We start from the raw sequence: 15,643 nt of genomic DNA on the forward strand, positions 1-15,643 counted from the left end.
TTGCACGTCGACATCCCAGGAGCCGCCCCGCCCCCCCGCCCCCACCGGAGGACAAAGGGAAGACTATCCGGGGGTGCCACAACTGACAAGGAACAGGGAATAGCAAAGCTCAGTTTTATTTTCTGCAGTAGCAAACATTTATTTATTTATTTATTTATTTATTTATTTATTTATTTTTTATTTTTTTTTTTTTTTTTTTTTTTTTTTTTTTGCAGTAGCAAACATTTAAATGGCAAACAACACAAGGGGACCATGAGTGCCCAAGGGCTCGGGCCCTCATTGCCCTCACAAGACCAGGCAGGCCCCCCACCTCAGGGGGCAGCTAGTGCAGGAATCACTGCCCTAGGAAGGACGGACCGCCCAGACGGGGACACGAGGCTAGACCTTAGCCCCCTCTCGCCAGCGCAGGCTTAGCGGGAACCGGGAACAGGAAGCGCTGCATGGTCCGAATCACCACGCAAAGCTGGTCAAGAAAGTTGATGATGGAAATTCGGAGGAGGAAAGGGTTTTCGGCTCTCCAGCGGCTGAGAGGGGAGAAAAGGCAATCCAGTCGGAGGTGGTGGATCCTCCCCTTCCTCGCTCAGCTCCCCTCCCCGCCCAGGTACCCATCCCTTGCACCCTTCCCCGCCCCCAGGAGCGACCCCCCTACCCGCAGGTGCAGCTGTTAGAGCCTGCGGGCCCTGGCCCGCACCTAGCCCTCGACGATCCAGCAGAGAGCGCCCCCCCCCCGACCCCCCATGGAGACTGGGCCCGCCACCTGCAGCCACCCCGACCCCGGCCCTTCCAGAACTAACATGGCCAGGACGCTGCCGAACACAGTGAGCTGCTGCTCCACAAGGCATCCACACAGTTCCCGATATGGGGCGAAAGACGCACAGGCGATCTCCGCCTCCAACTGGGACGGGAAAGCCACGCCGAGGGCGCTGGGTGCAGATTCGGTTAAGGTACCACCACGACTCACTTAGGGCCCGAGCCCCCTTCTCAGGCCACCCTGACGAGGCCACCCACTCCCGACCCTAATGGCTCGCGGCCACCCCGTGACCAGGCCCATGTCCGCCCACCGCCCCCGGGAACCCGTTTCCCCCCTGCTCTCCTTCCTTCCTCCTCCCCCACCTCTCTCCAGCCACCCCGGGACCACCCTGCTCTCAGATCCTTGCCCCGCGCACCTCAGGTTACCACAGCTCCTCTCCCTTTCCGCCCCCTGCCCATGCCCCGCTGTCCCCTCGGCTAGGATACAAAGTGTGTATTCGGGTTTCCGGCCTTCCGGCCGTGGAGAGGGCATCTCCGCCTGGCCCCGGGGCGTGAGGTGGTCGCGGGACACGCGGAGCCTCGCCAGCGACCGCGGCCTCCGCGTCCGCGCCTCCGAGGCCATGGCCGAGGCCGCCTCCCTGGCCCTCCTGGCCCTCCTGGCCCCCCTGGCCGTCCCGGGCGTTGTCGGCGCCGCCCGCCTCGCAGCCTGCGGCTGCGTCTGCCGCCTCCATGGTCGTCAGGCTCCGCCTCAGGTCCAGTCCCCCGAACACAGGTCCTGCCGCTCGCCCAGTCGGCTGGCGGTTGAGGCGCTTCGGCTCCTTCCCGAAGCTCCGCCCCGCGCGCCGACCCCGCCCTCCCCGCGCACGCGCAAACGGGCCGCCGGGAGGCTGCCGGGCGCGTGGCCGGTTCCCGCCAAAGCGACGCCGTCCCAGGCTCTCTCGGGCCCTGGCTGCGGAAGCCCCGCCTATCACAGCTCGACGCCACCCCCAGGCGCCTGCGCCAACGGGCTCCTAGGGTTCCTAGGGAGGCCGCCAGGCCCGCGGCCGGTGCCCGCCCAGCCGGGCCTTTCCGCCCTTGGGCCCTGGGAGACCCCCTGGCTTACCTAGACTATGAGCGCTTCCTCATAAAGCCCACGCAAGTCACCCCGGCCTCCCGGGAGCGCCGAGGCCAACATTTCCCCACCCCCACCTCCCGGCCATTCCCTTGGGCGCCTGACTGGTTCCCGCCCAGCCAGCTCTGCCAGGAGCCCCTAGAGACTCCCCCCCCCCCCCCCCCGCCAACCCTTGTCCTCCTAGCCAACGAGGGCTCCCTCCTAAGGCTCCGCCCCCAAGCATCCAAAGCAAGGGGGCTCCCAGGAGCGCCAGAGCAAACAGACCCCCTGTGTTCCTCCCCGGGCCGGGACTGCTTCCCGCGCCCGTGCCCCGAAGCCAGCTCTGCCCTGGGCTCCCAGAGACCCCGCCCTCGGCCGCCTCTCCAGCGGCTGCTCCCTCACCAATCGTCGCCAGGCGCTGTGACGTGTGACCCCACTGCACCCACGCAAACCAGTCCTACCTCAGCTCCACCCCCTCCCCACACCCCTAGCCCCTCCCCAGACCTCGTGGGAGGCCGCCAGGCACCACGGCCTGTTGTCCAGAGGGCCCTGCCTCTTCCTTGGGCTCAGTGTCCCCAGCACGTGGGGCTCCACGACCTCGCAGCGGTTCGTGGAGGGAGATGGGCCACGGCCCAGACGGACACGGCCCCGCACCCCGTCCCCTTCCCCGGTACAGGTGGACACACCAAAGCGGCCTTTGGAGGGGGCGACTGAGCACAGGTGCGGGTCAGACCGGCGGTCTGGGAAGGTCACGAAGCGGCTCCCGTCGGGGGGCAAGCCTGCCAGTAGGAGGCAAGGAGGGAAGGGATGGCGACTGGAGCTAAAGTAGTTAGTGGCCACGGAGAACAGGGATGCGGTCGCATAGGAAAAACCACAGTGCAAAAGGGAAATCACTAAAATCCCAACTTACCAAGCTGCTGTATACGTGCGCGGAAATCCTGCAACGGTAGCCTGACGTGTAAACACCTCGTATCTCTGTGTGGTGGGACTGAGGGTGGTCCCCACTTCTTTTTTGTGTATTTCTCCCCCAAAAGGTTCAGAATGACTTTACATGACCTTTAGTGTTTTCAATTCTTTGACATCCTTGTGTGCGTGATCTCTACGCCCCACGTGGTGCCGGCACTCACGACCCAGTGAGTGCTTCCACAAGTCAGGCTTGAGAGAGCAGATGATGCCATCCAGGGCGCCGGGCAGCAGCACTCCCCGCACCAACAGCACGACGAGGACCACGCAGGGGAAGGTAGCCGTGAAGTACACGATCTGGGGTGGGGGGGGGGGACGGTGGGGGGGGGACCTGCTCAGAAGGGGCCCTGCGGCCCCGCCTCCCCACTTAGGGGCCCCCAGCCTCAGCAGGGGGGCAGGCGGGCCACACTCCCCCCACTGTGGTACGGTCCGCTCCGAGGTCAAGCGGGAGGCCAGCCTGCAGCCCCCCCTTCTACTCCTCAGAGCCTGGGCTCCTCCCGAAGGAAGCGGGGTGCTCAGCTGGCCATCGGCCGCCCCCGCAAGGACAGGTCAGCTGTAGAGAGGGAGGGCGGAGGCAGGACCTTCCCCGGGTGGGGAGCAGGACATCGGCCTGGAGGCAGGTCCCATGCCTCCTGTGGTTCTCTGCACAGAGGCAGGGTCCTGGGCAGGACGGAGTGGACTGGGCCGGCCGGAGACAGAGGCGACAGCGAGGTGACCGCGAAGACCTCTGCCTCCGTCCCACCCTCAGCAGAGCAGGACAGGTAGGCAAGGGAGGGCCACGGGCCGGGTCCCCCCAGGCTGGCCGCCAAGCAGAGAGTGAGGAAGTAGCGAGTGAGGAAGAGAGGGAAACTGGGGCGGGGTTGCCCGACACAGGCAAGTTCAGCTGGCTGTCGCTGATGCCCGGGACCCGGGCGGGCGGCGGTCAGCGGGCTGCTCGCACGTGCGCCCGCCCGGCTGGCGCCTGCGCAGACACACGCTTGGGGGGAGGGGCGGGCCGCGCCAGTGGCCTACTGGAGGGGATTCTGGGCATTGGCCTCGGGCCGGTTTGCGCAGGTGCGTGGGGAGCGCAGGTGATGTCACCCGCTTCCTGAGGGAGCCGCGTTGGTTGGTTGGTTCGTTCGTTCCCTCGGCGGTTCAGCCGAAGTCCAGGCCGGGGAACCATGGAGGCCACAGATCGAGGCGCAGGCGGTGGGGCCGGCGGTCCCGAGGGTCAGCGTGGCCCGGGAGACCGCGGTGTCCCAGATGGCCCCGGAGGCCACGAGGGCCCCGGCGGAGGTGGTGAGGGAGAGGAGTGTGCCGCGGCCCGTGCGGCCCCGCGGGTCGCGCAGGCGCCATGTGCTCCCGTCCCCGGCGCAGCTGCCGTGCCAGGGCTTGGCGGACACCCTTTGCCGGGACCCGGTGGGCAAGGCGGGCCCACAGCCGGAGGGCCGGGGAGCCGGCCGCTGCAGTTGTATCCTCTCGGCCGAGTGGCGGGTGGCCGGGGCGATGGGCCTAGAGGAGGCGACGGGGCGGGGAGCGGAAGGCAGGGGGTTCAGCCTGGGGGTCCAGGGCAAGGAGGGGAGGGGGGGACCGGGGCACCGGAGGGACCGGTCCGGGGGGGCGGATGGGCCAGGGGTGGCCCGGAGGGGTGGCGGGGAGAGGCGGCCTGATGGACCAGGAAGGAGGGGAGCGGACCTGAGAGGATGGAGGCGGGGGGAGAGCGGCCGTGGGGAAAGCAGGCCTCGGAGTGGTCGGGACGCCTGAGGCACCGACGCGATCGGTTTTCGATGATGCCTTAACCGAATGGCTACCAGCTACGTCACCATGCCTTTCCCGTCACCCACGGAGGCACAGGTGGCCCACCAGTGTCTGGCGACACAGGGCCAGCCCCAGGTCGGGGCAGTTGGGAAGGAGTTCACGGTATCCGGCAACGTCCTAGTTATGTTAGTTCCAAACGGGTCCCTCGTGGGGGGTGGTGTCAGGTCGCTAGGGCCTATCTCCTGAGGGCCGTTCTAATAGTGAATTGGAGACACCAAAGGTTAGGTCCAAAGAGGTAGGGTGTGGCACCCTGAGCCTGCGGCCACCTGAGGGGGGGCAGAGAGATAGGGGCAAGAGTGATGACATTTCATTTGGATTTTCTTTTTCCCTCACTTTTAGCCGACTGACTGCCGAAGACCCTGGCCAACTCCAGGTTTCCATCGCCTCCTGTCTTGACCAGCTTTCCCTGTTGGTTTCGACCATGCAGCGCTTCGTGCCCCCGTTTTTCAGACTGCCGGAGCCAGGCAAAAGGGGCTAATTGTAACCTAGCGTCCCTTCCTTCCCTCGGGCGTCCATTCCGATGCTGGTTGCCGCTTTATTACGGGGGTCTAATTGTTTGTATTGGACTTTGGGCCTTGTTTTTCCCTATTGCTGGAGGAGGGGCGTTCTTACAGCAGAAAATAAAACTATTTTTCCGCATCTGAGTGTATTTTCAGCTACTGTGTCAGAGCAAAGGAGAGGGCAGAGAGAGAGAGAGAGAGAGAGAGAGAGAGAACCCAAGCAGTTCCTGTGCTGTGAGTGCAGAGCCCGACGCAGTGCTTGAACCCACCAACCGTGAGATCATGACCTGAGCCGAAACCGACTCAGGTGCTTAACTGACTGAGCCACCCAGGCGGCCCTCGTTGATTAATTTTTCAGTTGGAATAGTCATATTTTACTTATTGATGGGTGAATGCTCTTTATATACAAGAGATACCAAATCTTGGCCAAAGTAATTGAAAATACTTTCCTTCCTCATTGCTTCACTGAATTCTTGTTTATAGTTCTTTTCTGTACTGGAGGGTTTTTAACTTTTTCTTGTATTTACATATGAAATTTATTGTCAAATTGGTTTCCATACAACACCCAGTGCTCATCCCGACAGGGGCCCTCCTCAATACCCATCACCCACCCTCCCCCCCATCAACCCTCAGTTTGTTCTCAGTTTTTAAGAATCTCTTATGTTTTGGCTCCCTCCCTCTCTAACCTCTTTTTTTTTTTTTTAATGTATGCAAGTGGTACATTTTTGTCATTATGATTTTTGTAGTTTATGTCCAAGGGAAAGCCATCCCCACTGTAAAATTATAAAAATTTGTCCCTCATGCCATCTTCTAGTACTTTGAAATGTTAACACACAAGGAATTTATTGTGGTGTGAAAGATGACATTGGTCTAATTTTGTCCCCTTCCCCCCAAGGTTCCTCAGGTGTCTCAATGTCATTTATTGACTAATCCATATGTGTCCGCTGAATCGAAATGTCGTCTTCACCAGGGTCTAAACCTGCATCTTCATTTCTTCTTGCACGTTTGTTTCTCCAGCAAATTTGGGCTAGGTGATCTGGGATGGCCTCTCTGAGGAAACGGCCTGAAGGATACAGTAGAGAAAGTTGGGATTGGTGTGGGAGAAGGGACAGACAGAGACAGAGGAAGACAGACAGACCGGCCGACAGAGAGATTTGATAGGCTCAGCTTGGATTGCCCTTCGAAGGGCGCAGGGAGAAACATGAGGACAAGAACGAGGTGAGAGAGAGAGAGGTTAGGGCATCAGTGGATTAGGGGACTGTTGCACTGGGGATACTGGAGCATTTGGGGTTTTCTTCTTTCATTAAGAAAAACCTATTATAAATACTACTACTATGAATATTTTGTTTAAAAAGATTGTACAGGGGCACCTGGGTGGCTCAGTTGGTGAAGCGTCTGACTCTTGATTTTGGCTCAGGTCATGATCTCACAGTTCTTGGCATAGAGCCCTGCATAGGGCCCTGTGCTGAGCATGGAGCCATCTTGAGATTCTCTCTCTCTCTCTCTCTCTCTCTCTCTCTTTCTGCTTCCCCAACCCCCGCTCACGTGCATGTGTGCGCGCTCTCTCAAAAGAAATAAAAGAAATTGAAATATATTTCTATATATGTTTAAATATACACAACCCTAGTTTCGGTGGTGATGGAGTTTTCAGGTTATTGAGTTCACGATCTTGTAGGAACTGTACATTCCCCCATGACCTACTGATCCAGGTTTCTGTAATTACGGCATATTACCTGGTTAGCGGCTGAGGGAGCATTATTCTACTATGTAGGAGAGTGAAGGATATGGGGAGAAAGGCCCAGATGGGTGGCTGCAAAGTTGATGTCCAAAGTCGAGCACAAGTCCCATGTCCTCATGGGAGGGTAAGGTTTCTCAGCCAGGACACAAGCAGTGTTCTAAGGGACCAAGCCAGAGCTGTGCCTGGAGAAAGAGATGTAAAATGAAGAGCCAGAAGCCAGAGTCAAACCCAACTTGAAAGAGTACGTAAAGAACAATGGTGAAATTATTTGGGTTACTCGAGTCAGAAGAAAAAGAAAGCCGGTCTTGACCTTATTCTTAAGTCAAACAGTAAACAAAGCAGGATGCAAAATCCAGAAGCGAACAGCCACAACCACAAATAAACCAACACCAGTGTCTAATTACACAAAGGTGTTAAGCTCTGTTAGGGAAGAAAACATCATAAATAAAATGGAAAGACAAGTTAGGAAGACATGAGTAACCCAAAGGGCAAACTAAAGTGAGTATCTTCAAAACACAAGTGACCCTTAGCAAATAAATCCATAAAAGACACAAACAGCCCAGTAGAAGATTGTACAAATGACAGGACCATGGGATTCCTGGAATAAGGATTATAAACAGCCAATTTGGTACAGGGTATTGTTTACCAGTGGGAGCGTCTACATAGCGTGAATGGAAGCCTCCACTCTTGGATCCCCCACGGAACGTTTCCATGAGGATCTGCGCTCAAATAAGGACAGCCAGAAGGAAAGTAGCAAGCACAAAGCAGTTTATTAAGGACAGTGCACTCTCCAGGTGGCAGAGCGGACAGGCCCAGAGGTGTCTGGGGTTTGGGGTGTCTTTTCTCTGTATGTTTGCATAGGTTCCGGATGGGTCACAGCTAGGGGGGGTCTCCCACTGAGGGTGCTTCCCATCATATGAGCAACTCCTCCTACCGGTTGGGAGGGGGAGTTTTTCTGGCCCCACCCACAAGGTTCTGGCCAGAAGAGTCCATGGCCATCTTCCCTTGGGCGGGGAGAGTTGAAAACAAAACGATGTAAATCTATTATAATGAAGCTGTAGGTTACCCTGAGGCCAAGGTTGAAGAGGAGAGCCCCTGTTCTGCACCTGTGGCCCTTGGTCTGTCAACCTGGGGGTGTTGGAAGCCATAGGACCAGGATGTTAACAGCCACAAAGTCAGGACATTGTGCCCTCAGGCTTCTAACGTGTCACCTATTTAACACCGCCTTTGCCTCTGGCTCATGTCTAACCAACTGCCTACTTGATCGGTATGAACCTATGTATGCAAACAAGCAAAAGAAAAACCGTTATAAACGCAGATGAATATATCCTAGGAAAAAGTCTGGGAGGACACACGTAAAACTGGTCATGATGGTTACTGCAGACACTGAGTTTACGGGAAATTTTTACTTTCTAACAACACACCTTTGTGTAAGGCATGAGTGATTTTATAATACGCATACATTATAGTGGAAAAAAATTTAAATATCTAAGCGTTCGGAGCTGTAAGTGCACTATGATTCCAGTTTTGCTTTCCTACTTTAAATGTGTATGCACGTACATTTGGTTTTTTAAAACGTTTTTAAGTATATTCATTTTTTTTGAAAGACAGAGAGAGACAGAGAGACAGAGCACAGCAGGGGTGGGGCGGAGAGAGAGGGGGACACAGAATCCAAAGCAAGGCTCCAGGCTCTGAGCTGTCAGCACCAGAGCCCGACGCGGGACCCGAACTCACGAACCACAAGATCAGGACCTGAGCCGAAGTCGGACGCTCAACCGGCTGAGCCACCCAGGCGCCCGTGCACATACATTTGTAGTGCAAGAAGAAACCTGAAATAAACCATCAAAATGTTTACAGTGAGGTTCTCTCGCGGTGGTGAGGTTATAGAGGGCATTTTTTTTTCTTTTTTGGTCACTTTGTAAGTTTCTGTAACTGCACAACCTATGCAATGACCATGTTTTACTTCCATAAATAGAAAGCAGTGTTTTAGAATAAGGGGGGGGGGGAAAGAGCAACAGAAATACTTGATCGTTGCTGAAAATGGGGGGAAACCTGGCACCCAAAATAGGATTCACCAAATGGATCACGTGCATGAAATTTCAAACTCCTGTGTGATTGGATTCACCCCCAAAGCACTGGCATGTGCCAGCCCCACCCTGGAGAAGATCTTCATGAGCTTACACACACGGGGGTAAATGCCTGGTGGGATGGTAGGCCGAAGGCCTTCCAGTGCCACCTTCATTCCAATCTCCGTGTTGGAGAGGTCAGCAAAGGGTACCTCCCGTGTCACCAGTTCCCACAGAAGCACTGCAAAACTCCCCGTGTCTGCTCAGCGTCTGTTTGTATCTTCAGGCTTCTTGTGCAGAGCTTCAGGGGCCACCCAGGCAGGTGCATACCTGCGCCCAGGGCATTGGAAGGAGAACCTGACGTCGGCCGTGCTGATTCGGGCAGTCATGTCCTCATCAATCATTACACTACGGCTGCTGAGTGCGTGTCGTGGGATGAGGGGCTCTAGAGTGTGTACGAGGGCCACGCCCCTTCCCATGTCCCATGCAAACGTCACAGCCTGGCTCTGGTCCACAGCAAAATTGGTGCCTTCGTGTAATACATTGTACAGGGAGGGATCCATACGGCATCCAGTGTGCGACGAGGGTGGGGTGTGGAGCAGGTGGAGACTGACAGGCACCTCGCACTGGGAGCACATTCGGATGTGAGAAACTCCTGAGCCGGGGACACTCCTCGTTGATTTGATGTGACCGGTGCCCAGGAGGCACTTTCTTTCCCGAGGGCCTTGAACAAAGCCCTCTTCACCTCCTTGTTTCGCATGCTGTAGATGACGGGGTTGAGCATGGGGGTGAGGACGACGTACGGCACAGGGAGCACCCGGTCCCGCAAGCCAGAGCACGCGGAGCTGGGGAGGATGTAGCAGAGGACTGGAGCGATGTAGAAAATGCAGACCACGGTGGTGTGAGCACCACAGGTGGAAAAGGCTTCTCTTCGGCCCTCAGCGGAGTGAATCCTGAGAATCGCAGCCACAACACGTACACAGGAGATCGCAACCGGGGCACGGGCTGCAAGAGCCAGCACGAAACTGAAGACGAACAGGGCAAGTTCGCTGGCCCACGTGCTTGAGCAAGAGAGTCCGGTCAGTGGAGGGAGGCCACAGGAGAAGTGGGTGATGAGGCGAGGCCCGCAGAACCTCAGTGGAGCTGCAAGGACGGTGTGGGCGACCGCATCGGCCAAGGCAAGCAGGCGGGAGGTGGAAGCCATTCCTGCCCGGGTCCGTCCGACGGCCCATGAGGACTAGGTGGTGCGGTGGCCGGCCGATGGCTGCATAGCGGTCATAGGCCATGGCTGTGAGCAGGAAGCACTCCCAGGGAGCCAGGAAGTGGAGAAAGAAGATCTGGGGAAGACAAGCACAATAGGGCACGGTCCGCACTGCTGCCAGCAGGTGTTCCAGCACCTGAGGCCCCGTGCTGGAGATATAGGCAGTGTCCAGCAGTGAGAGGTTGACTAAGAAGTCGTACATGGGAGTGTGGAGTCGGGAGTCCATCACAGTAAGGCTGGCAATGCCCAGCCACGCTGTGGACCAGCAGAAAGATCACAAAGAGCAAGGGCCTCAACGCCTCTGCGTCGGCCAGCCCTTCCAGAAGGAACAGCGACACTCGGGTCTCATTCCCCAGCTGCCCGGAACCACGCGCAGAAACCTGCACCTGTAGAGTCCAACTCAGAGTCAGATGAGGATCCAAGTGTGGAGTTCCAATTTGCACAAGGCAGCAGGGGTGAGGGAAGGTCCAGAGACAACAACAACAAGAAAAAGAGACAGGTTTCAAGCTTAAGAAAATAAGACTCAGAACCGGGGGAGTGAGGCTAGGTTCAGGAGGCCAGCGGTAAGGTAGAGGTCAGTAGAATGGAATCGGTAACCCCACACCAAGACAAGGTGCACAGACCTTGAAGCCACGGTGCATGCACCTCCTGTAAGGATATCAAAGTCACTCCCTCAGAAGCTTCGACCTGAATAAGGACCCTAGACCTCGTAATTACCTGCAGTGGTCCCCTTATTTCACCCTCACCAACCCAGCAGAGCCCCAACTCAGGAGCAGTGATAGGACACTAGTCAGGTCCCTCCTCCTCCCGCTCTGAACCTTTCAGTGCCTCCCATCTCACTCAGCGTCAAAGCCAAAGTCCCCCCGGCGACCTACCAGGCCCTCTGTGATACGCTCTCCCTCCTCTCCTCTCCTCTCCTCTCCTCTCCTCTCCTCTCCTCTCTCTCCTCTCCTCTCCTCTCCTCTCCTCTCCTCTCCTCTCCTCTCCTCTCTGACCATCGGGCAAGAAGTCTGTCAGCTCCGTGCCCCATATCACATCTTCGGACTGGCCCACAGCAGCAAACGCCCTTGCCTATTCCCTGCCTCGGTGGAAGAGAGCCCTGCCCTCCTATCCAAGGCTAGCTTGTCCGATTTCCCCAGCTGCTCTCTTCATTGTGCCAGCCCTGCTCGGCAACCCTTTTACATGGGAATGTGCTAAATGCCACTCGACTGTTCACTCTCAGATGGTTTATTTTATGTTATCTCGATTTCGCCTCCATGAAAAAAGGAAGCAAAATAAAGACTTTTTCGGACATATAAAAGCTGAGATTAACTCGTTGTCAGCGGAAAACCTGCACTACAACAAATGTTAAAGGTTGTTCTCCACAAGCAAGGATGATACCACGTGGGAACTTGGACCTACGTGAAGTAATGAAGAGGGTTCCAGAATTGGAAAGTATGTGGGTAAAAGTAAACATTTTTTCTCCCTTCAAAATGTCTCTCAATCGTCGCAAACCATCTAAAGCAAAATATTGACAACACGGCGTGGGGTGTATAACTGCTATAGAAATAAAAGGTATGACAACAATAGCACAAAGGACACCAGTGGGTAGTTGGAAGGGTACTGCTGTAATGCTCTTACGTTACGTGCGAAGTGATTTGAAATGACTTGAAGGTGGTCTATAATGAGGTAAAACACATATTAGGATCCCTAGAACCCGAGGCTTAATATGCACACTTCTCTGGCGGAGAGAAAGTGAATTTCTAGAAATTACTCAATCTGAAAGGAGTCACGAAAAGACAGAGAGGGGAACACAGAACACATGGGGCAAACAGAAAATAAATAGCAGGATGGTAGATTTAAACTCAACGATATCCCTCGTTACATTTATTCTAAATGGTCTAAACGTGGCAACTAAAACACGGAGATTGCCAGACTGGATAAAAAGGCAAAGCAAAACTATATGCTACGCATAGGAAATGCGCTCTATGAAGACACAGATACGGTAAAAGTAAAAAGATGGGCAAAGATACACCATGCAAGTCTTCTAATAAGAAAGTGTGAGTAGCTATGTTAAGAGCAGGCAGAACAGACTTCAGGACAAGGAATACGATGGGATGGAGGACGTTTGCTACCGATAGAGGGGTCACTTTGTGAAGAAGACATAAAATCAAAACCTAAATACATAGTAGGAAAGAAAGAATGAAGCTAAGAGGAGATATGAATAAAACGTTAAATGGACAAACAATAGAGGAAAATCCATGAAGCTGAAAGCCTTTTTTTCCTTTCTTTCTTTTCTGTTTTAATGTTTATTTTTGACACAGAGAGAGAGAGACAGGGCGCGAGTGGGGGAGGAGCAAAGAGAGAGGGGGGAGACACAGAACCCGAAGCAGGCTCCGGGCTCCCAGTTGTCAGCACAGAGCCAGACGGGGGCTTAAACTCACAAACCCTTGAGACCATGACCTGAGCCCGTCAGACGCTCAACCGACTGAGCCTGCCAGGCGGCCTTAATGCATCTTTCCTGCACTCGTTCAATGTTTCTGAAGAGCTTGGATAAAAAGTTCACATTAGATGAAAGACATCATCAGGAGTCATGCGAAACGTGCAAACGATGGGCATATTCCCACATGGTGAGAGTCCTTGATACCGAAGGACAGGACGCACGTGGGTCCTGCCAGTTCCCAAACTGCCTTCTACCACCTTCCGCGACTTGCACGTCGACATCCCAGGAGCCGCCCCGCCCCCCCACCCCACCGGAGGACAAAGGGAAGACTATCCGGGGGTGCCACAACTGACAAGGAACAGGGAATAGCAAAGCTCAGTTTTATTTTCTGCAGTAGCAAACATTTATTTATTTATTTATTTATTTATTTATTTTTTATTGTTTTTTTTTTTTTTTTTTTTTTTTTTTTTTTTGCAGTAGCAAACATTTAAATGGCAAACAACACAAGGGGACCATGAGTGCCCAAGGGCTCGGGCCCTCATTGCCCTCACAAGACCAGGCAGGCCCCCCACCTCAGGGGGCAGCTAGTGCAGGAATCACTGCCCTAGGAAGGACGGACCGCCCAGACGGGGACACGAGGCTAGACCTTAGCCCCCTCTCGCCAGCGCAGGCTTAGCGGGAACCGGGAACAGGAAGCGCTGCATGGTCCGAATCACCACGCAAAGCTGGTCAAGAAAGTTGATGATGGAAATTCGGAGGAGGAAAGGGTTTTCGGCTCTCCAGCGGCTGAGAGGGGAGAAAAGGCAATCCAGTCGGAGGTGGTGGATCCTCCCCTTCCTCGCTCAGCTCCCCTCCCCGCCCAGGTACCCATCCCTTGCACCCTTCCCCGCCCCCAGGAGCGACCCCCCTACCCGCAGGTGCAGCTGTTAGAGCCTGCGGGCCCTGGCCCGCACCTAGCCCTCGACGATCCAGCAGAGAGCGCCCCCCCCCCGACCCCCCATGGAGACTGGGCCCGCCACCTGCAGCCACCCCGACCCCGGCCCTTCCAGAACTAACATGGCCAGGACGCTGCCGAACACAGTGAGCTGCTGCTCCACAAGGCATCCACACAGTTCCCGATATGGGGCGAAAGACGCACAGGCGATCTCCGCCTCCAACTGGGACGGGAAAGCCACGCCGAGGGCGCTGGGTGCAGATTCGGTTAAGGTACCACCACGACTCACTTAGGGCCCGAGCCCCCTTCTCAGGCCACCCTGACGAGGCCACCCACTCCCGACCCTAATGGCTCGCGGCCACCCCGTGACCAGGCCCATGTCCGCCCACCGCCCCCGGGAACCCGTTTCCCCCCTGCTCTCCTTCCTTCCTCCTCCCCCACCTCTCTCCAGCCACCCCGGGACCACCCTGCTCTCAGATCCTTGCCCCGCGCACCTCAGGTTACCACAGCTCCTCTCCCTTTCCGCCCCCTGCCCATGCCCCGCTGTCCCCTCGGCTAGGATACAAAGTGTGTATTCGGGTTTCCGGCCTTCCGGCCGTGGAGAGGGCATCTCCGCCTGGCCCCGGGGCGTGAGGTGGTCGCGGGACACGCGGAGCCTCGCCAGCGACCGCGGCCTCCGCGTCCGCGCCTCCGAGGCCATGGCCGAGGCCGCCTCCCTGGCCCTCCTGGCCCTCCTGGCCCCCCTGGCCGTCCCGGGCGTTGTCGGCGCCGCCCGCCTCGCAGCCTGCGGCTGCGTCTGCCGCCTCCATGGTCGTCAGGCTCCGCCTCAGGTCCAGTCCCCCGAACACAGGTCCTGCCGCTCGCCCAGTCGGCTGGCGGTTGAGGCGCTTCGGCTCCTTCCCGAAGCTCCGCCCCGCGCGCCGACCCCGCCCTCCCCGCGCACGCGCAAACGGGCCGCCGGGAGGCTGCCGGGCGCGTGGCCGGTTCCCGCCAAAGCGACGCCGTCCCAGGCTCTCTCGGGCCCTGGCTGCGGAAGCCCCGCCTATCACAGCTCGACGCCACCCCCAGGCGCCTGCGCCAACGGGCTCCTAGGGTTCCTAGGGAGGCCGCCAGGCCCGCGGCCGGTGCCCGCCCAGCCGGGCCTTTCCGCCCTTGGGCCCTGGGAGACCCCCTGGCTTACCTAGACTATGAGCGCTTCCTCATAAAGCCCACGCAAGTCACCCCGGCCTCCCGGGAGCGCCGAGGCCAACATTTCCCCACCCCCACCTCCCGGCCATTCCCTTGGGCGCCTGACTGGTTCCCGCCCAGCCAGCTCTGCCAGGAGCCCCTAGAGACTCCCCCCCCCCCCCCCCGCCAACCCTTGTCCTCCTAGCCAACGAGGGCTCCCTCCTAAGGCTCCGCCCCCAAGCATCCAAAGCAAGGGGGCTCCCAGGAGCGCCAGAGCAAACAGACCCCCTGTGTTCCTCCCCGGGCCGGGACTGCTTCCCGCGCCCGTGCCCCGAAGCCAGCTCTGCCCTGGGCTCCCAGAGACCCCGCCCTCGGCCGCCTCTCCAGCGGCTGCTCCCTCACCAATCGTCGCCAGGCGCTGTGACGTGTGACCCCACTGCACCCACGCAAACCAGTCCTACCTCAGCTCCACCCCCTCCCCACACCCCTAGCCCCTCCCCAGACCTCGTGGGAGGCCGCCAGGCACCACGGCCTGTTGTCCAGAGGGCCCTGCCTCTTCCTTGGGCTCAGTGTCCCCAGCACGTGGGGCTCCACGACCTCGCAGCGGTTCGTGGAGGGAGATGGGCCACGGCCCAGACGGACACGGCCCCGCACCCCGTCCCCTTCCCCGGTACAGGTGGACACACCAAAGCGGCCTTTGGAGGGGGCGACTGAGCACAGGTGCGGGTCCGACCGGCGGTCTGGGAAGGTCACGAAGCGGCTCCCGTCGGGGGGCAAGCCTGCCAGTAGGAGGCAAGGAGGGAAGGGATGGCGACTGGAGCTAAAGTAGTTAGTGGCCACGGAGAACAGGGATGCGGTCGCATAGGAAAAACCACAGTGCAAAAGGGAAATCACTAAAATCCCAACTTACCAAGCTGCTGTATACGTGCGCGGAAATCCTGCAACGGTAGCCTGA

The 15,643-nt window shown here is 57.5% G+C and overlaps 4 protein-coding genes and 1 long non-coding RNA gene across 5 annotated transcripts; 2 read left to right on the forward strand and 3 right to left on the reverse strand.

Annotated features, from left to right (window-relative positions):
- Nucleotides 1-234: 234 nt before the first annotated feature.
- Nucleotides 235-1,996, reverse strand: LOC123594018 (EKC/KEOPS complex subunit LAGE3-like). The gene is made up of 3 exons (XM_045470576.1): nt 1,237-1,996; nt 795-923; nt 235-524 (listed from the first exon to the last, which is right to left on the reverse strand). The coding sequence occupies exons 1-3, from the start codon at nt 1,479-1,481 to the stop codon at nt 386-388; spliced, it is 513 nt and encodes a 170-aa protein (XP_045326532.1). The 5' UTR covers nt 1,482-1,996; the 3' UTR covers nt 235-385.
- Nucleotides 1,997-2,343: 347 nt separating this feature from the next.
- Nucleotides 2,344-3,603, forward strand: LOC123594028. Its single transcript, XR_006710647.1, has 3 exons — nt 2,344-2,560; nt 2,975-3,080; nt 3,454-3,603. It is a non-coding gene; the product is annotated as an uncharacterized LOC123594028 (long non-coding RNA).
- A 295-nt stretch (nt 3,604-3,898) lies between these two features.
- On the forward strand, nt 3,899-5,239 carry LOC123594012 (cancer/testis antigen 1-like). The gene is made up of 3 exons (XM_045470569.1): nt 3,899-4,253; nt 4,597-4,725; nt 4,940-5,239. Exons 1-3 carry the CDS (start codon nt 3,964-3,966, stop codon nt 5,076-5,078), a joined length of 558 nt encoding a protein of 185 aa, XP_045326525.1. The 5' UTR covers nt 3,899-3,963; the 3' UTR covers nt 5,079-5,239.
- A 3,543-nt stretch (nt 5,240-8,782) lies between these two features.
- LOC123594008 (olfactory receptor 3A3-like) lies at nt 8,783-11,050 on the reverse strand. The gene is given in 2 exon segments (XM_045470561.1): nt 8,783-10,123; nt 10,125-11,050. Coding segments are annotated over 2 exon segments (993 nt in total). The 5' UTR covers nt 10,392-11,050; the 3' UTR covers nt 8,783-9,397.
- Nucleotides 11,051-13,083: 2,033 nt separating this feature from the next.
- Nucleotides 13,084-14,845, reverse strand: LOC123594017 (EKC/KEOPS complex subunit LAGE3-like). The gene is made up of 3 exons (XM_045470574.1): nt 14,086-14,845; nt 13,644-13,772; nt 13,084-13,373 (listed from the first exon to the last, which is right to left on the reverse strand). Exons 1-3 carry the CDS (start codon nt 14,328-14,330, stop codon nt 13,235-13,237), a joined length of 513 nt encoding a protein of 170 aa, XP_045326530.1. The 5' UTR covers nt 14,331-14,845; the 3' UTR covers nt 13,084-13,234.
- Between the last annotated feature and the right edge of the window lie 798 nt (nt 14,846-15,643).

This window comes from Leopardus geoffroyi, chromosome X (assembly GCF_018350155.1).
Source record: "Leopardus geoffroyi isolate Oge1 chromosome X, O.geoffroyi_Oge1_pat1.0, whole genome shotgun sequence".
NCBI classification, from domain to species: domain Eukaryota; kingdom Metazoa; phylum Chordata; class Mammalia; order Carnivora; family Felidae; genus Leopardus; species Leopardus geoffroyi.